This window comes from Typopeltis vanoorti, chromosome 18 (assembly GCF_054136105.1).
Source record: "Typopeltis vanoorti isolate ZY-2024b chromosome 18, IOZ_Tvanoo_1.0, whole genome shotgun sequence".
Taxonomy (NCBI): domain Eukaryota; kingdom Metazoa; phylum Arthropoda; class Arachnida; order Uropygi; family Thelyphonidae; genus Typopeltis; species Typopeltis vanoorti.
In genome coordinates, this window is record NC_143566.1 from 66844316 (window position 1) to 66866551 (window position 22236).

General features: G+C 35.3%; 1 protein-coding gene across 2 annotated transcripts in view; it reads right to left on the bottom strand.

The window, feature by feature from the left end:
* The window catches only part of LOC150096731 (uncharacterized), a 114606-nt gene extending 92949 nt beyond the window's left edge, over positions 1-21657 (bottom strand). For both annotated transcript variants that reach the window (XM_090407859.1, XM_090407858.1), the window contains exons 1-4: positions 21454-21657; positions 7790-7961; positions 4916-5071; positions 4685-4821 (exon numbers count right to left, since the gene is read on the bottom strand). In XM_090407859.1, the coding sequence (XP_090263985.1) occupies positions 4685-4821; positions 4916-5071; positions 7790-7961; positions 21454-21481 (493 nt within the window). In that variant the 5' untranslated portion in view covers positions 21482-21657. The remainder of the gene's footprint in view (positions 1-4684; positions 4822-4915; positions 5072-7789; positions 7962-21453) is intronic.
* Between the last annotated feature and the right edge of the window lie 579 nt (positions 21658-22236).

A 22236-nucleotide genomic window follows, 5' to 3' on the forward strand; every position in this document is an offset into this window, starting at 1 on the left:
ACCTCTAAAGGCTATCATTTTTAAACCAATATTTCATGATATAAACATGAAATATTTGCACACAATCAACTGTGTTAATTTATCTTACATAAGAAAAACATTTTTAAACTATCAAAATATAATAAGAATGAAATCTTTTATAAAACATTTGATTGGCTACTGGTTTTATTATCATACAATTGGCTACCAGAAGGGAGAAGGGTAAAGATAGCACATGCGCTTATTTTATTTTCAAACTTGGGCGCATTCGTTATAGAGAAGTTGAAACAATAATTCCAAATAATTCTACACTGCCGAATTGACTAATTTTTGTTAGGTTACCGTATGAGTTTGTCGCTTAATATGTTTCAAAAAAATTTTTTTTTGTTTTTTTTTTAAATAAAAGAGCAAACAAGAAGAGCAAGGCGCTCACAAATTTGAGAAAAATTTAACAGAGCTCGCGTTAGCCTCTTATAGCTCACCACTGATAACAAGTCTTACAATTTTTTAAAATCTAAATTTAACTCTTCGACTATGTGTAGAATCAAGCGTTTCTGAGCGAACCAAATTTTCTGCTGTCGATTCATTAATCTTTTGGTATGTTAAACAATCTCTTTGTATGGTGGCGTCATCTTCGTCTTTTACTCTTATTTTTGTAAAAATCAAAATGCTTATTCCTCCTGTTACTTATAATTTTTAACATTTTCATTCCCCTCTTCTAACCAGCAACAGATATGCTATTAAAAGATTATTGTTGGTGCAAATCGAAGCATGTCAGAACATTTTTACCAAGAATATTCCCGTATTCACTACGCATAAAAACTGATCAATCAGTCAGTCTCGTTACTTTATAGTTTCACCCAATATTCAAATATATTCACAGCGTCGAGCTGTGAATATATTAATAATCGAGTGTTAAAATTTAACAATCGCTGTTATCAGTAATTTGTTGTTCTGCAAAATCATATCCCTAAAGTTTTCCTCTAATTACTAAATATGTAGCTATTTAAGCTGCTACATATTTACATATTCAACCTGAATATACACCAGGTCGAATTCGGTTTTCACTCATTTCGTCAATTTATTGGACAGTCATTTCAGTCGAATACTTTCCCTCATAATAGCTGGAAAAACAGACTTTGCTACTCAGAAGGAAAACTGCCGTTTGTCTCATACATTAGCGAGCAAATTAATCCGAACAAGTCGAATTTTTGTTTAGTTTTTGTGTTGGGTTTGATTTTTGTTTCCGTTCACAATAATCTTTGGTTCACTATTTTGGTTGAGTGCAGCGTGTTTAAAATGTCTCCACGATGTTTATTAACAGACTTGTGCGTTTTTAATGATGTAAACAAGTTGATATTCGTAGCATTTTCATTTTGTGTAGCTATAAGAGGAAAACATCTCTAAGAAGGCGTTCAGAAATATGTACTGTTTTGTCAGCACACATCCATGACTCAAAGACAAATTGCCAGTGAGTGTGTTGTGTTGGGTAATTAATGCGCTTTTAAAGAGGTTTAGGGAGATAGGTATCTTTTCTACTGACAGAAAAGCAAAAAACTACACTTACTAGTTACTAGTTAGGGTTAGGAAAATCAAAATTAATCCAAGATTGTCTGATGTAGACTTAAATAGAAAACTTGGCAACTAGTGGAATTAATGTATCTGATATGACAGTCCGTCGAAGATTGTTGGAAACAGGGAGGACTGCCTACAGACCAAAAAAGAAACAACTGTTGACGAAGGCTATGCAGAAAAAGAAGCTCCAGTGGGGAAAAGTGTACAAAGATTGGACAGTTGAGAAGTGGAAGAAGGTCATATTCTCAGATGAGAGCCCTTTTCTTTTCCAAGGAGAGCGAGTACTCTATGTTCGCAAATCAGCGGTTGAGAAGACGTCTCCAGCCCACCGTCAACAAGCTCCTAAACACCCAGCTAAAAAAATGTTCTGGGATTGTTTTACACGTGACGGTCTAGGATTATGTGTGCCTGTTTACGGTGGCGAAAAGTGACCAATACATAAAAATATTGGAGAAAAGAGTGGTCTCACAGATCCAGAAAGAAAAAGAACTCATCTTCCAACAGGATCACGCTCCATGTCACACTTCAAAAAAAGTGAGAGTTCCTCAAAAGTCAACATCCGATTGCTTCAGTGTCCAGGTAACTCACCTGAGATTAACTCAATAGAAAATTTGTGGGCCATAGTGAAAAAGAGATTCGGAAAATCAAATTGTGATACAAAGTATAACTTGATACAATCCATTATAAAAGTATGGTTTCGAGATGCAGAAATAAGAAAAATGTGTTATACGTTGCTAGAGCCCATGTCTAAGCGATTTAATGAACTTATTAGAAACAGAGGAGCGCACATAAAATATTAGGTAAAATCGTTGTACTTATTTTCTTGCGAAATTAAAATTTTTCTTAAAATTGTGTGTTCTGAAATTTGTTCGCTATTGTTCATACATTTCACACAAAAGCCAGTATTACCACTGTTTGGTATTGTCATTAACACATAATCGTGACGAGGTTTACAAAAGATGTTAGACTATTGAAACGTTTTATTGTAGTTAAATTACAATGTTTCTTCCAGTATATGTATGACCTCATCGGTTTCCTCAAGTAGGTTAATTGCCATTACAGATAAAGGAGAGAAAATTGCTTTATAGAAGGACTGTAATATGACAGAATGCATATTATTTAAACAAGGTGATTTTCATTGACACGAGGGCGGTCAGAAAAGTTCTCGGCCTCGACCATAGATGGCAACACTATCGGCAAGATTATTTTTTCTAAGTTGGCACATCTGTCATAAGCATTCGTGTGAAACTGCAAATCATTCTATCAAGTAGTTTGTTTTATACAGCTGTCTGAAGCAAAAGTGTTGTCTGTATCCCTTGAAATGGATAAAATCGAGTATCGTGCGGTTATAAAATTCTTTGTAAAAGAAGATTTATTATTATTATTATTATTATTATTCCTGATACCTCCAAGGAGTCCGAAGACTCATCGCGGGAGGACATCTTCAACTGTCTCTACACCTTACCTCTACTACGAATCAACGCCATCTACCGCCAACCTCCAACACCACCACAACTAGTAATTTTTGTCTGTAAATTGCGTGTGTTCTGAAGGGCCGATTTGTATGTATGCGGGATGAAAAACCCGAGTTTCCGGGAGAAAAAACCCTGCTACCTCCGTATGAGATCGGCTAACTCACCATCGATTGAAATCGACCAGATAAAGATTCCTCCCGTCGCGACGAGAATCGAACTTAGGCCTATTCCAATCGAAGGGCGCAATGTACCGTCGTTCTTCCAATTGCGCTACGGAGGCTTAACGCCAAAAGAAATTCATTCGAAGTTCACAAAAGTTTATGGGCACTCTTCTCCTTCGTTTTTGACAATTGAGATATGGGCTGCCGAGTTTAAACGTGACCGTACCAGCCTTGAAGATGATCCATGTGAAGGACGTCCAAAAAGTGTAACAACACTAGAAATCATTGATCAAGTGCACGATATGGTATTGGATGACGGGCGAGTCAAAGTGCGTGAAATTGCTGAGACAATATACATTTCAAAAGAACATGTAGGATATATTTTGCATAAGAAATTGCAAATGAAAAGCTTTGTGCAAGATGGGTGCCGCGCTTGCTTACAGCAGATCAAAAACGCACTTGCATGAAAATCTCTTAACAGTGCGTTTTAGCAAGAATAAAACTGCCTTTGTGCGTCAATTTATTACTATGGATGAGACTTAGATTCACCATTACACACTAGAATTCTAAACAGCAGTCAAAACAGTGGATAGAAGCTGGTTGTTCAGCGCCAAAGAAGACAAAGTCGGCTCCATCAGCAGGAAAGGTCATGTGATCGGTGTTTTGGGATGATAAAGGCGTTTTGTTTATTAAATATCTTTAAAAGAGTAAAACAATAACCGGGGAATATTATTCCAATCTTTCAACCAGACTAGACGAAAAAATTCGTGAGAAAAGACCCGGTTTGCAGAAGAAAAATCATCTTTCATCAGGACAATGCACCTGCCCACAAAGGTGTTTTGGCAATGGGAAAATTAAGGGATCTGTACTATGAATTGTTGGAACATCCACCCTATTCCTTAGATTTGGCTACCTCTGACTCTTCTCTGGCTCCCTCTATCTTTTCCCAAAACTAAAACTCTTCCTCGCTGGTCAGCTTTTTTATTCGAATCAAGAGGTGATTGCAGCTGTAGAGGGGTATTTTGCAGATCTGAGAACCACTATAGGAACGGGATAATGGCGCTGGAGCATCGCTGGAATAAACGTATTAGTCTTAAGGGAGATTATGTTGGAAAATAAAAATAATTTTGAAATTATAAATTCGTGCTTTCATTGTTAGGTCGAGAACGTGTCAGACCACTCTCGTAAGCAGGTCATCATTAATGCATACATGATTTAACGCACAAGCGCACAAATTTCAGTAAGGTGCAGACTGGTTTTAAGAATAAGTTAGAAATTGCCCACATATATAATCTCGTATTTATAATGATTTATGAAGTTATAAAATATTATAAATTTATAATGACAAAATTAATTTAGCTGGCATAATTTTAACGCTAATCTGAATTATGCTTCAGGATCGAATGACATAACATTCTGAGTGTGTTGAAGCCTTTGTATTTTGTCTAAATTTTGTTCAAAACAGTCGAACCTTGCTGAATATATACTACTAACCTGATGGTAAGAAACACGATTCTCGAATAAAAATAAAGCCGTAATTCTTCATCCATGTTAAAGCCTTCGCTACTAAGCGTTGACATTCTTCTTCATTCAAGTACATCAGAAGCCAATTGCTAAACACAATGTCGAATCTAGAAAATGGAAATAAAGCGTTTAATGATTTTAAGACAATACTCTGATAGGAATTATTCTTTTTCGCAGGAAATATTACAATATGTTGCATACCTTGAAGGGTTCAAGTTCAGCTGCATGACATCAGCACAGATGAAATCGATGTTTTTCATGTGTCCATGGCGGCTTTTATTTTCGTTGATGTAATGCTCCATAAAATCTACAGCCGTTACGTGATGTGCTGCACTCGCCAATAGCCCAGTGAAGCGACTACAAGAAAAAAGGGCTATTATACCATTCTGGAATTCAGTATTGACATATACCTTACAAGAAGGCATACAAAATTCGACAAGTGAGCAGCAAATTACTATTAGTACCGAGTGTTCCTTCAAAATCGAGTCAAGAAATGTTCACTGTACATTTGATAAGGTAACGAACAGTATTAACCTTCTAATAAAAGCAAGGTACTGTCCCTAATACATTATCGTGGTAGTCTACAGGTCCTGCAGCATTTTGTCTACAGGACTGATATAAATCCTGTCGCTTAGATAAAATGGACTATTATCGCAAAAGGCAGTACTTTTGTCCCTATCAAAATGAATACTACTTTTGATTAACAAGATGAATCAAGTTTTTTGATGCAATTATGTGGTAGGTGATTTTAATCGCACTGTGAGCCATTTGATCTACTGAAGATCTGACGTGACATAAAAATATTTCGTCAAATAGTATGTTATGAAAAAAATGCGCATCCTCTGTTTTTCAGCAATATTCGTAAATATTCATTGCTTGTTGTATCTAATGATGCTGTTTCAGTTCAATAACTTACAGAATAGTTTATCAAGAAGAGTTCCAACTGCGGTTCTTTTAAGAATTGAGTGTTTTTTCTTTATTTGTGCGGTACGAAGACAACTATTAATAACAACAGAGCTGGAATTTTGTTTCGACAAGTCTTGAGACAGACAGATGACACTTCAGAGTGATATCGGGAAATTAGACAAAGAATATATTATGCTCCACTGCATTTGAAACGCGCTTTAAGTTCCTTTCTCAATTTTTTGTTCATTTATCGATTGCAGGCTATTAGCATTATTATTTTCAACATAAATTTTAAAGAAATATAAATAACATATATCAATAAAGAAAAAAATAATACACCAATTATTAAAGAAACTGATCCATTCACAATAATCCAGTAAAAATTGTTCGTTACTTTCGTTCATTTCTCAATTTGTTTACAATGGAGGGTAAAGAATTTTTCGAAAGTATGTTGCCAGAGCTTTTTTCAGGAAACCATCAATTATCATGATGTTTATGGTATTCAAGGAACTATCACATCTTTGTACTTTTGTACTTAAAATCCAACGAAACTAACTAAAGTTACGGTGTATCATAATCGTGTACCGTAGGCATATAACTTTGCCACAACACATAATCTTTAAAATGGAAAACGGAATAACTACAAAAAAATAAAAATAAATAAAAACATATCGTAAACAGAAAATTTCATTAATTCAGTTTTCATATGGTTTATTTTTATTACTGTTATTTCGAATTCTTTTGCCAAATTACAAAAAAAAAAATAAATAATCTGACTGAAAACCAAAGCTGAACTATATGGACATATTCTGGTATATACTATAAATACTCTATTTTATTAAACTCCAACAGCGATGTTATTGCTATATATAATTCTGCTATATACAGTTTCTGCGGAAATACGGCTGGCTTCCATACTCCTAGACATACCGAAAAAAAAAACACTAATTACAGATTCGATCTTAGTCATCTTTGGTACAGAAAATTAAAGAATTTTCCTCCCTAAAACTCGGATTTTAACCCCAGAGCTAAAAAAAATCCACATTAGAACTCATTATTTCAGACATAATATTACCCGTTAGGGTTGGTGGCTAAGAGATGGCGGCACTTCTCTGAGTTCACTATCAGTCATGAATGGAGGATGGAAACAATGTCTAACATCTTCGAAAAAAAGATACTCTGCCTATTCTCCTTTGGGAATAAAATGCATTACAGAATTTACTTTATAATTTCGAAAGATTTTGCTTCTCCAATTGGCCAAAACGAAACGAAAACTCGTGAAACGATAATTTGACAAATGTTTGTAAAGATTTCAAATAATGAATTTCAATATAATCTGTCACTCCACAGTCCAGGATTAACTTGCATAATCCTGGCATTAGGCAAAGCGAATTAATTACATGCTTAGATTTTGCCAAATGCACCTAATAACAGTAAGTCCATTAAGTATTGTTAATGAACATAAAGTCCAAAGACGACACATTAATTATTACCATAATATAGAAATATCCAGAATTATCTGAAATTAAATTTTGTCAAACAGTGAAATGAAACTTTTAACACATATTGGAGTAATGTTTGATAAGAGAAAAAATAATTGTCTGAATGTGCTTTGACTATCTTAGATCATTTGGATTATTAATATTCGTTATTCTTCTGCACCCAGACATTTATATCAAATAATAAGATTTCTTTATTTTTGTGGTCTTCTTTTCGTTTTCTTTGTGTGTACTTGGTTTATTTCATTCAAGTGCGTGCATGCTTTCCCCTGGTCATTAATCAGATATGATGAATATGGGCTGTTCAATTTGTAAAAAAAAAAAAATCGAAATAATGGACAAGTACATAGAGAAATGTGCTATATTTTAGTAAATAATAATAATAATAAAAAGATATTACAACATAGGAACAACAGAGGAAATAAAAAAGCTCTAAAATGGATTATTCACATTTCACAATTATGGATCTTAGACGAAAACAATTTCTTTATATCCATAATTACACTCTCAAGAAAGAAAGAATTATCTTAACGAGCTAGCATTTACTGTAATTTGAAATATTTACCAAAAAAACCCCTATCTATACACTTATTAACATTTTTAGTTCATCAATGAGATGATTTCTAATTTGTTGACATAATTTTTAAATTATAAAAATGTCAATACAAACCCAATGCCTGCTCCCAGTTCCAGCACTGTCCTTCCTGTGACATCTGGAAGAAGGTTGAGGATTTCTTTCCTCTCTTCCAGATCAATTAAACTTGCATGAGGATCTAGCATCATACTTTCTATGCTTGGAATGAAGTTCTGCCAATATTCTTGCATTATTATTCGAGTTGATTCTAGGAAATGTGGTTTAAAGAACAAACATGCAGCTATAAGCTTTCTTCATTAAGTAAAGACTAAAAAATAAAAAAGTAAATTTCATCAACACGATATATTGTTGGGAAAAGTGCAGATTCACTTTTGATGAGTCATCCTTTTTCCGACCCAACATAAGGTAACGTCATAAAGATAGATAAGGACATATTTATACCTCCAGATGGAAAATTTACTTATTAATGACCTAGAACATGTACTTAAAGTTTTGTAAATATTGTTGGATTCTGAATATGTAGTAATTAGAGTAATTATTATTTGCTTCAGAATCCAACATTGATCTTCCATCACATAAGCTAAACTTGTAATTATTTAATGTAAATCACTTGTATAAATTAATATTCATATAACTACCTTAATTTTGTCTAATATTTATTTATTCAATCAAAGATATATGTATTAATAATGAAAAGACTGTATTAAATATTATTAAGCTATTTTATTTATTACTATGTTAATGTTATAAGAATTTGTGTTTATAATTTAACTGCGCATTAATTGAAATGTAAATATTCTCTATTTATTCCTACTTGTAGAAGTTTAACGTTATGCAATAGCTCAATTTTATTATGTTTTGTTTTGTTGTCATGGAGATGTATCTAAGTAAGTGAGCGTGAGTTTGGAACAGTGCGTGAGGAGAATGTTAAATGGTTTTATTGTAAAGAGTTTTAGTTAAAGAGATCACGAGAATAATTTAGGCGGGAAGAATGGATATATATATATAAGAGAGGAACGCTGAAAATTTAGATCTAGAAGGAAATAAGGAGATAGAGAGGAAACATTTGGTTGGAATCGGAGCATTTAGCATTCGGGTATCATAGCGCGATAATAGCGAGTCGGCAAGTCACTCAAGCAGCTAATTAAAGTCTGCTAGTCGAGAGGCGGTTAGCTAATAAGTTGTAGAATAACAATTATAGCTACGGAAGACAGCTGAGTGACTACTAAATAGACTAGTGATACTTGAGTTGAGATTTAATTTCAGGGCCGACCTTTCAAGGACACACAGAATCTTGAAATAAAGCACGGAGTTACTGGAGAATAGTAGAGACTGTAAAGTTGAAGTTTAAGGATAGTTGTGTATAGAATTATAGTGCCTAAAGAATTAATTGAATAGAGGAAGAATGAACAACTGTGCATATAAAACCTCAAGTTAAGAATTATTGTGTGTTGCCTTAATTCATGAGTGATCAGTAGTACTTCATGCAAGAACATTTGTTTATGTGTATAGTGACCGATGATTAATTCAGTTACTGTTTAGAAGACTTATTTAATGAGTGCCATATACTGTTTAAGTGTTTACAGTTATAAAAAGTGTTTATGTATAAGTAGATGAAGAAAAAAGATTATCGGTAAGATTATTCCAACCTTTAATATTTCTATACAGAGAAGTGTGTGAGTTTCATCCTAGAATTTCCTTATACTAACAGTAACTACTGCGGAGAATTAGCCGAGGTGTAAAATTAAGTGTTTGTTTGTGAAGAGGTGTTACTGCAATTTTTATTGTATTTGAAACTTAAAGAACTATGAGATATTGATGTGAATGATCATTAAGGAACTTTATTAAGTAGTTAAAAGGAACTGTGAGAAGACTGTACTAGAGATAACAGATTTACCATTGTCTGAGTTTGTATGATTGTACTTATCAGAGAAGCTAAAATGTTTGTGATATCTTAATTACTGATTTGAACTTAAGTGTAAAATTTGTGATTCTAAAATTAAATGTTTGTTTTTGTTAATCCAAAGTTGTATTTTGCCTGAATCTCTTTTACTGCACCATAAAATATTCGAAACAAAGCGGGTAAATTAAGTAAGTTAAATATACTCGGCCAGTATATATATAATAACTGCAACCATATGCCTGGGGAAGGAGTGTCCTAGGTTCGATTCCCGTCAGAGACGTGAGGAGCTGAAGGATCTTCCTCAGCCATAGCCAAGTTAGCTGGTCTTGGGCGCGGGCAGTAGGGTTTTTTCCGCCAGTTTATCTGGTGTTTTTCATCCCGCAAGCAGGCAAACCGGCCTCGTGAACACACAGGGATACAGCCAAGAATACCTTGAGGCATAGGAGTGACCATTCTATCCTCGTATTTCGGTTACGAAATCCAAGCATGCTTGGAAGGTTGTGGGCCTTAAAGGGCTGTTAAAGCCATTGGGATAGATAGTATATATAATATATAATAACAACATATAAAGGAAGGGTAGTTAAGAGTTGGTTTATCTTCAATTCTTGAACTAATTCAGATATAAAGTGGCGCAGTCTTTAAATATAAATTTTCTTTATATTTGAATTAGAAATCAACTTGTAACCTATCGACTAGTTAAGAACATCGCAATAACCATATATCGGATCCAAAGTATAGATTGAGAAGAAGTAGGATCCAACAATATTAAGTAATGTTAGAGAAGCCCATAACTTGAACAAAGAATGCTTGTGAATTATTTAAGATAGGAAATTCATATAAAATTGCTAAAAAGATGTATATAAGTTGAAACAAGTATTAGGCCATGTCAAAAACAGTTCGGAGCCGCGGTAACCAATCGGTTGCTGCTGTACGCATGACGACACCACCAAGTGATGGCGCTGTTTTGTGGTATATAGCAAGAACGGTAAGCTGAAAGCTTTTTGTATTAAGATATCCAGAGAGGAATAAGGAACTGAACGTTGAGAAAATAGCCAAATTCCATGCTGTGCTTAAAGAACCGTCTTCTTTTTGGACATTTTGTCTACATCTAAGAAACAAGCAGCATCTTAAGCTCGAGCTGAGCTGGAAACCGAGGCTTTGGACTGTTTATATTGAAAGGTGGAATCTATGTTATTATGTTGAGTTTAAATTTGAATACTAAGATTTGGGGGGGGGGAGTTTGAACACAAGGAGTGTTATCTCATGTAAAAATTTGCCAGACAAAGCACGTCTGATATAATCCATACCAAGGTTGTATAATAAGCCTGTATATATATATGTATTTTTCTATGTATAATAACTGAGTAACTTAGTAGAAATTAACAGAGTCTGAGAGTAGATATATGTATGGAAGAGTATGATCTTGATAGTATAAGAAATTGTAGGATAGAAACCTTTTGGATGTGTTAACTTAAGAAAGGAGGGCTCAGACTCTTAGACTTGAAAGTTTAACTGAAGTGTATCTCTATGTCTTAGCCAGAATAAACGTATTTCTTATATTTAAACCAAACGAGTCTGTCATGTTTCTGTGGATTGAATTACCGCTTGTAAAATCACGAACCGTGTATTTGAGGGAAATCTATTAGTAACTAAAGAAACGGGACCACGACTGCAAACCTTTTGATCCCCGCATTTCTTTTTCTTTGCAATTAAGATTATATATCAGAATTCGATTGCCAGCTGGCGCAGTCATAAAATAATCATAAATTTGTCGGCAAACGAAATACCTGATAACATAGGAAAATATAGAGCCATAACAATATACTTTGTCAGTTTATTAGGGACATTGCCTAAACGTGTCTAAAGAACTATCCCTTTAGTCTTCTGAAACGGTCTTAACTAACCAGGGCATGGACCGAAGTGCCGTCCGTGCTCCGCAGGGAAACCGTTTTTTTTTTTCTTCTGTCTTACAAAACAGGAGAAACAGACAAGGCAGGGTGTGGAGATAAAATTATCCATTCTATTTAATAAAAAGTAGGTTAACAAAAGCAAGTTTACTTGCTGGTAATGCATCACTGGACCCAATACATATAATAAGATGGGAGTCATCAAGTGAAATAGTCGTTGGATTTTTCGCAATCGGAATAAGATAGCATACACAAGAATCAAGTAATAAAATTAGCATCTCGTGATGAAATAATGACAGATGAGAACAATAGAGAGAGAGAGAGGATGTCATCTAATTAGAGAAGGTCGAAATAAATTCATTCACTGTACAACAAAATGAGCAGAGAAAGCCACGTCGTTCAACACAAGGCATATAACTATAAATTCACACATATGCCACAATAATTAACTTTTTAATAATATGTAAATACTTCGTCTTAAGTATCATAAGACATCATCAGTACAGTTATTAAACAACAATAGGAATTACATTCAAAAATAACTGTACTGATGATGTCTTATGATACTAAAGACGAAATATTTACATATTATTGAAAAATTAATTACTATGGTATACGTGTGAATTTATAGTTATGAATACTCCACCTTCACTATATAAAACAAGGCATATATAGTATCAGTGTTACCAGATTGCAGAAGTTTGGAATTAGGGTCAAAGCAGCTAAGACCGAGGCCAATGCAAAACCAAATAACCTTACAAAGCATATTTTGTCAAACAGTGAATTGTAGCATCTCGCTGTTGACAACCAGAGGAGTGCACGAGACTAATATTGAAGTGGATGTTGTGTTGCTTGCAGATATTAAATTAAAACTACAACTGAAATGTCTAGTGATGGACAAAGTGACAGTGCACCTTCTCTCTCCATTTCCATTCAAGGACAATTCAAAATTTTGCTGCTGCTTGTATGCATTTGATTGTTTTAAAAAAGTGGAAGAATGAAGGTGTGTAGTGTATGCATGTAAGAAGTGTGAGACGACTAAATGTCCAATATTAAAAGAATAAAATGGAAGAAACTATGAAAAAATTGGGGATGTTGAGGAGAGAAAAGTCTCGTGATTAGAAATGGATCAATTGGAATGGTAGGAGACAGGATGAAACAGCATAATAGTGAAGAAAATCTTGGTCTGATTTTAATTTGATAAGTGCAAGAGAAACTTGTGTCAATGTTGCTTGCCAGGGGAAACTTGGGAGAGTGCAGCTCGAACTTTCAAGAAAACGCAAAGAATATGTGGTTGAGATAATTGTATTCTTGGGACAAATGATTTGAGAAGCAACTTAAATCGTGAGCAAGGGTGGCTTTTGAAATGGTGAGAATAAAGACACTTAGTGCTATTACACAGTGCGTTACTTAAAGAAAACGTTGCTCAGCTCAGCTAGTTGACGAGCTGAGCTGTGCATAGATGGTGAATAATACAATGACCTGAAATAGGGGGATAGAGATTATATGCTGCAAATGTATGACTTTTAAATAAGACCGTTTAGAAAGTGTTTCACGTGTAAAACCGAGGAAAATTATTCGGAATGCGAGGAAGAGGAGATAACGACGAAAAGCGATATTTTCAAGAGAAATATAAGTTAATATAGACGATCCCATTGGTTGAAAATATCCAGGTTCGAATCCCGTGACTTGAGGAACATTTATCAGGTTTTTTCAGTCAAATGGCGCGTTAGGTCTCTTATGGAAGTTTTTTCTCCCAGAAACTCGGAGTCTTCGTCCCTCAGAACAGGGAAACCGGCCCCGTGAACACGAGTTCTACAGATATAAAATACCCCCCCCCCATAGGAATATAGTAGAAGAATAGCAAACCAGCTGCATTAAATTGCCTAATCAGAGGAGTCAATCCATTTCTCAAACTTGAATGGATCAGAAATGCATGGATGGGAAACAGATAAGAGATTAAGGGAAAGTCCAGAAATAATAATCTGCGCATATATATATATATATATATACTAGAGCAAGAGGTCTTAGAAAGGAAAAATTCATGAGGACACAGTTGAATCGGATAAATGATTCATTGTTGATAGTGCATAAGGTGGAGAGAAGAAACGTTTAGGTAAATTAATTTTTTTTTGGCATTATTTCTATACCATTTTGGAAGAAAATGTAATAAACCTACCACTAGTAGGGAACTTTGACAAATTTTAGAGATATTTTGGATATTCCACTCACGAAAGATGGGAAACCTAGAACCAGGTCAGCCAACGTAGAGCAGGATTCTGGATTAACAGACCAACATGTTGGTCTGTCCTGCTCTAGATAATTTTTCTTTCTCTTCCCAAATCAATTCTGGCTTTCAGTAAACAAGGTTATATTCGTTCACCAGGCAATGAATTAATCTACCACATAAAGGTTTCTACAAGAGGTCATGCTACATACATTTGAATCACGGCTTTCATTGCAAAGTGGAGATACTGTCCACTCGCGTATAAAAACCACCAATTTGAAACTGCGATGAGAAAATCTCAAAAATGCATAAAATAATACTATTAACAATGTATTATTATTATTACACCTCCATGGAGTCCGAAGACTCATCGCGGGAGACCCAATCGATCGTACCTCTTTTTGAACCCATTAACAGAAAAGCACTCACAACTGACTCTGGTAACCCATTCCACTAATTCACAACTCTCCAAGCAAAAAATTTAGTCCTCACACCCCTACTAACCACACCTTTATTCAACTTCCAGGGCTGATCCTTTGTTCTGGTCCCTCTAGTCAGGTGCTGAAACATTTCCCCTGCATTTATCCTATAAAACCCTTTAAGCAACTTAAACGTTACTATCATATCCTCTCATTTTCTCTTATCAACTAACTTCTGCAATCCACACACCTTCAATAATATTCAATTCATAGGGAACAATCTACAGGCTGTTCGTCTCTGAATCCTCCCTGCCACTTCCTCATCCCAAGAAACCCTGGCGACCACACTTGAGTAAGTAATCCAGATGTCAGTGCCGTAACAAAGGCGTGTCGAAAGAGGCGCCGGCCACGGACGCAACTAGATTTGGGACGCAAAACGTAAAAAATAAAAATAAATATATATAAAAGTCCGCTATTTTATGTGTTTTTAAATTTCGGCAATATGCTCGCTTTAGACACAAATTCTGCAACACACTGCAACTCATTTTGATGGGGTTAATAGTCAGAATTTAACATATTATTTAGTAAAATTTAACTTATATTTAAATTTTCAAACGTTTTGTCTTTTTTGAGTTGGGGGAGGGGCGCAAGTTAGACACTTGCCACAAGCACTTCGTACCCTCGTTACTATACTGCCAGATGTGGACTTATAAAGAGGAATGACAACTTCCTTGTCTCTACTTGTTAATGTGTTCTTCAATAACCAAATAATCTTATTGGCTACCTTAGCAATATGTCCTCTTTAGCTCTGTCTACCACCACCCCTAAATCTCTAGCTTCATCTATTTCCTGGAGTACAGCGCCCCATCATTGTGATTCACATCTTGTAATCTATTTATCCCAAAATGCACAAATTTAGATTTCTCCACATTAAACTGACATCCGTTAACTTTTGCCCATACTGACATCTATTTAAATCATCCTGCAAGCTTTCCACATTGCCTTGATTAACTATTACTGTACCTAATTTCGCATCATCAGCAAACAACTACATTTTTCCTTTCAGGTTATTTCCTATATTCATTTATGTAAAATTAAGCAGCAATGGTCCCAGTACTGAACCTTGTAGTACATTAGCCACCCGTTTTCGCCTCAATTCTGTCCATTCATATACCACTTTTTGATTTCTGTCTAGCAGCCACTTTCCTATTCACTTAACCATATACATGTGCCTTCAACTTGATGGTTGAAGGGAATTATTATAAAACAAGGTGGTTTCCTGTTATCTTTCTTGTCAAATAGTATTCTGTCTGTAGATGTGTGTTTGCCTGATTTTAGGGAAGTAAATCCTTCCACTTTCATATGAGACCAGCTAACTCACGTTTGACTGACACACAGATAAAGGTTCTCATCGTAGGCAGATTTCAATCCAGATATTTCCAACCAAAGGACTTGTCGAAACCAACTGAGCTTAGGCGACTGTTAACTGTATATCATAAGGGATCGTTTGTACAACGATAACCTAGGCAGAGGGCCAGAATTTTTTTTTTTTTAAGTTATATTCACACAAGTGCAGGTCAGTTGAAGACATTTCAAAGCATACAGATAACTATATTTCCAGAAGGGTATAAGAAATTATTATTCGAGCAATGAGTCTTCATGGAGTCCGAAGACTCATTGCGGGAAACCTATCATATCTCTCCTTGAATTCATTAACAGCAAAACACTCAACAACTGACGCTGGCAACCCATTCTACTCATTCACTACTCTCGAAACAAAAAATCTAGTTCTCACACTCCCTACCAACCACATCTTTATTCAACTTTCAGGAATGACCCCTTGTTCTGGTTCCTCTAGCCAAGTGCTGAAACATTTCCCCTGCATATATCCTATCCTATAAAATCCTTTAAGCAACTTAAGTATTTCTATCATATCCCCTCTTTTTCTCATATTAACCAATTTCTGCAATCCACACACCTTTAATCTATCCTCATAAGGAACATTCGACAGGCGACTCGCCTCTGAATCGTCTCCACATTCAATGGTATAGCTAGAGCTTTTGTGGCCACTTTCAATACCAAAAATACTACAAAAAGTCAAAACGACGTATACAGAAATAAATTAAAACACTGTTTAGTTTTGAAGTAAAACTGTAATCTCAACATTCTAAAATGTTATTTTTCTTGCTTTTCTGGTCGCAAAATCGTCGATGACATTGGAAGTCTACTTCATAATAATGTAGGTAATTCTTAATCAATTTTATTTAGAAAAACTCCTCTCACAACTAGCAACACTTTGAGATTAGCAACACTTCGCAGTAGTATTACAATCTTTGGAAATGAGTTCTCGAGACTGTATTTTAGAATTAACTGTTCAAAAAAGGTTCAACGTGCCGCCCAGGGTGGACTTCCCCTTCCCTAGCTGCACCTCTTCCAGCGCTTCCTCATCCCAGGAAACTCATGGGACTAGATTTGAGCACAGTAATTCGGGCTTATCCAGGCCTTATAAAGAGGAATTACAACTTCTTTATTTCTACTTGTTAATGTGTTCTTCAATATCTAAGCAATCTTGTAGTCAAATTTAGCAACTTGGCCTCTAAACTTTAATTCTCTGTCTACCACCTCCCCTAAATCTCTAGCGTTATCTATTTCCTGGAATACAGCGCCATCATTGTGATTCACATCTTGTAATCTATTTAACCAAAATGCATAACATAACTTTACATTTCTCGACATTAAACTGACACCCTATTTAAAACTTCCTGCAAGTTCTCCACGTTGCCTTGATTAACTATTGCTCTACTAATTTCGCATTATCAGCAAACAACTGAATATTTCCTTTCAGGTTATTTCCTATATCCTTTATGTACAAATAAAGCAGCAATGGTCCCAGCACCGAACCTTGCCGCACACCACTAGTCACCTGTTTTCGCTTCGATTCTGTCCCACTATATACCACTTTTTTGATATCTGTCCCAGCAGCCACCCTCTTATCCACTTAACCAGTGTCATATCCATCCTCATTTGTTCTAATTTGTGTAACAGAGTTCCATGTGGTATTCTGTCAAATACCTTTTCAAAATCATCGTGTAGCCATTTCCCTTATCCAACTCAGCTGTTACGCTATTATAAAAAGTTAATATATTACTAAGGTATGACCGATCCTTCACAAAGCCATGTTGACCTTCACACAGTATCATATTTTTATATACCCATTCTTGAACTCTCTTTTTGACCAATTTTTTCAACTTTTACCACCATGCCTGAGATACTGATTGGTCCATAATTTGCTACTGTAGTCTTAGAACCTCCCTTATGCAAAGGAACAATTTTGCCCTCTTTTCACTCCTTTGGAAATCTACCAGAGCTGAGATTTGAACAATTTACTTAAAGGTATTGTTAGTTCCCTTGCACATTCTCGCAAAACTCTAGCTGATATCCCAATGCTATATTTACATTGAGATTCTGCAATATCCTAAGAACCTCCAATTCATTCACCTCTGTTCCAATATTAGTGTCCATCACATGTGTTAAAGCGATAACCTCACTAGGAAGTATATGCTTGCAAAGCGATCACTCAGTAAATCAACTATTTTATCTGCTTTTGTCTCCTCGTGACCATCATCACTCATTAAAGTTAATCTTCCGTCCGCGCGGTTAGCTGAGTGGCTATGCGCTTTGCAACCATATGCCAGGGAAATGAGTGTCCTAGGTTCGATTCCCATTGCCAACGTGGGGAGCTTAGGATGTTTCTCAGATATAGCCAAGTTAGCCGGTCTAGGGCGTGAACTGCAGAGTTTTTCTCCCAGTTTATCTGGGGGTTTTCATCCCGCAATATTAGACATATGTTAAAATAACATACGTCTAATACAGACATGTTATTTTAACCGCAAGGTTAAAAAGGAAGAAGAAACTATTCTTCCTCTTGCCACATAACGAAAGAACTCTTTGGAATTTCCTTTGGCCTGCTCGGCTAAATTCTTGCCTGAGCCTTGTACTGTTTATGAGTTAGCTCGTCACTTTTCTCTTTATATATACCCTCCACAGCATTTTCTTCCTCTGCAGCTCGTGCTTGATATTATTCATTAAGCATGAGAAACTCCTATCCGATTAACCCTCCTTACCCTAGATATACCATTTAATATTGCTTCCTCTAGATCAGTGCTTTCCAAACCTATGGATGTAAAGGCCCCTTTGGAAAAATTAAAATATTTTACGACCCCCATCGAGGAAAAAAAAATCGTAATGCAGACATGTTATTATAATATTTATTGTATTTATATTCAATACAAAACGCACACAGAGAATATTGCAAAAATTAAATACAAATATTATATTTTTAGCATCTTGCATACACATTTGACATGGCACATTGATATTTTTATATAGATAGATATTATCTATCTTCTGCCCTGTACTCGTGCTAATTTGCCGATGCATCTCTTCCAGGTCATCTGTGGAATTGCCTTTCCTATAGCAACAATCAACTGTATATTTTGTCTTATTGGTCTTAATCTCACACCAGATTGCTTCAAGTGAACAGCCATCCTCCGGCCTGTCTCGTATTCTTTTTGGTTGCAATTCATCTATCATCAGCCGTACTCCTCCTCCATCCTATCTTCCCTGAAAATACTAAACCCCTCACATTCAATTCCTGTAACTACATCAACTGGTGTTAGTCAAGTCTCACTAATGCCTATATAACTTTTTGGCAAGGTTGCACTAATCAATGACAAAAATTCCTTCCTCTTGTTCCTGATACTTCTGGCATTAGTATGTGGAAATGGTATCATCCCTTTATTCCCACCCACCTTTACTTTCTGAGTTGACTACCGTATTCAATATTTTTGCTTGAGAGACTCGATTCCTCACTTGGTCATTCTCGCACAAACTCACTTGCTTCCATCCTAATTTCTTAAATTTCCCAGAATTTGCACATCAGCATGCTCAGTGAACAAAGCTCTCTCCAGACACCTAACACCAAAACCATGCAGATGCAGTTCTATCTGCATTGTACAAATCCTCCTTTCCGTCAAACAGAACACAGATTCTACATCATTCCTTTTGCAATCTACGTATACTCATTGGCTATCAATGCTCTCCTCCTCAGTTCGCCTGTATAATAGCGTGGTAGGAGGCTTACAATCTTCACCTTCTCGCTCTTCAATTTTGCCTCTTCTAACTGCTTTACATCCTCCCTATTACTTCTCCTCTTAAATCATTTGTATCAACCAAGATAATCATTTCCTTCGACTTACCTTTTTTGCATCCGGATGGCATGGCTAATATCGTGAATTTTTTAAATTAAATTTTTATCGAAGATATGCCCTTAGAACCTTTAGGTATATGCCCTGTTTACTAGCCTAAGACTATTTTGCTGGTGCTTGCAATAGCTCAAAAGCACTAGATTCACTTATTTACATATCGCACTAATTGTCAGTCACATTGCTAGTAAAAGAACTGGGAAGTGCTCTTTCTATAATGCATAGCATTATACATATCCGAAAGGGTGTGTGTGCTTTGCATTACGAGATACTAAGGCAACTGATGTGAAGTCGGTCTCTATACTGTATATGAGTAGCCTAGCTGTGAAGATACCTCACGCACAAACTTTATTTGCTTACGCTTCGATTAAGGGTAAAACAAGAATATAATTTCTTGGCATCTAATTTAATTTATAACCAAGTGAAAAATTTTCGACATTGCATTGCGTTAATTTTATTAATTCCCTTATTTAAACCAATGACCTTGTTTGTTGTTTATATATTGGAAAGTTATATTTTCATGTTACGTTCCATTACGACCACTGATTGGGAATCAATCGACCGTGAGATGCGGTGATTGATTCATTCAATCCAATACCCTTGGAGGGTAATGGATGGCAATGCTGTAGCCAATGAAGTTCTGAGGCTCGGCTATTGCTGTTACCCTCCTGCCATGATCAGAGCTTTAATAGCTCAATAACACCTTATCCCTACACTGTCCTCTACAGATAACGGGGAAGATGAAAAGCATTCTTGCTTCGCCCCTTTAAGCCAGTCCTTATAAGGACTTACGACCACTTTCAACACATGCGCAAAAAAGTTTGCCGTTGTTTAACCAGTTTTACACTGATAAACTGTCTGCACGTTCCTTGATGAAATTAAAATGTAAAAAAAATAAACTTTCGACGAATCTGTGTACAGTTGGTAATATTTCTCGTTCTCGAAGAAAAGAGCAGAGTTTAAATACGATGAATAACAAAAGAAATATCATGAAAAAAAAATATTAGAAAGGAACTTGACATTATATAATTATGTCAAGTCATTCAACAACGCGTCAGATGACAACCCTTGATGTCAAGGATTGATTCAATCAATATTGTCATATCTAACATTTCATGCTTCTAAGCATAAAATGCATGACAATATATATATATATATATATATGATTTGGAGGAAAATTGTTGATAGATTAATAATAATGTAAACTTAATCATGTAGTTCTGTCATAGTAACCTGAACACCCCTTGAGAGTACATATCAGGAAATCGAAGATGAACAAAAAATTTCCTAAAGCGGAATTGTCTCAGACGAAGATATTTTCACCTGGAAACTCCGGTTTCCTACCCAGAAACACAAATTAAGGGAATTTTAGACCATCCCAATTTTGTCTTAATATTTACATCGCCTCTAGACATTATGACAAAATTTTCCTAAATTGGAAAGGCACTCGTGTGTACTAGTACTAATTATTAAATAAAGTTCAGTAGGTAAATTTTATTGACCAGTTTTTAGACTATCATTCTGCTTATTAAAGGCCTGAAGTGGCTTGAAATGTTTCTCTAGAGCAAGATTTATCAGATTGCCTAACCCTTAACGTACCAATTAAAAATCAGAAAGCGGTCGTTTTTCTGCCAATTTTTTGGGCGAGGGTTTGCTGGATCAAATTCATCATTATTTGAAAAATAATGAATTTGTGCAAACGAAATAGCCGATACACGCCGTTGGCAACTTTTCTCGGCTGAATGGAAATAGGCACAAGATTGTCTATATTCGGTTGTATTTATATGCGAAACCAAAATTCAAAATCAATTTTGGTGCAATTAAACAAAAGATGTCTTTGTATGTTAGGAGTTAATCCACCTACGATACTAATACACGATAGGTTAATCTTCGTGGGTGAGATTCGGTCACTTACATATACAGGAAACTTTTCTTTTTTTCTTTTTTTTTTTTTTTTTAAATAACAGAAACAATATGATTTATTATGATGTCAAATCATGCGCTTGTACTGACACTCACCTTTTTGATGTACACCTGAAAAATTCATATTCAGTTATATAAAATAAAATGCCTAAGAAAATCTTCTATTTTACTTAAAATCTCCTAGACTTTCCTGTGACAAATTAAACGATAAATATAAAACTGAAAAATAAGTTAGGGGTTTAATAATACTGCTTTCCTTTTACTTTTTCACTACTCTCTTTTACATGCGTTTAATGTCAACATTCGACACAAGCTATAAATACTTTATCTTTTCAATACTTGATTCCCTTTCTGTCAATGTAGCAATATGCTACAGACTAGACGTCTTGAGCATCATCATAGATAAACAATCAGTAAACTTGGCAAACATCGATGTTGTTGACCTTGAAGTGGTCAGTTCATCATGCAGCTTATGAATGTTTCTTTAATCTCTCTGATGTGTCATCGATTTTTAGAAAAATATTAACTTGATAAAGAGTGGAAAGTTTCAGAAACTCATCGCTGATGACCATTGGTTCGGTCCTAGTCATACACGGGTGAATTAAAGCTTACACAGAAATAAATTGAATATGGATTCCTATTCAACGAATAGCTTAATAGTAAATGAAGAGAAAAACAGAACCTTTTCGATTTAGAAAGATACTGGCAGTTACGATCATAAGTTTACGGAATTTTAATATTGTAGATCTTCAAGTGGCCATAATAACTGTCAATGTGGTTTATATTAATTTGAATTAAATGCAGTCATAACTGTCCACCCAACCTTTAGTGAGAATGAAGCCAAAACAATTAGATCATTTGTCATCGAATATTCAAATA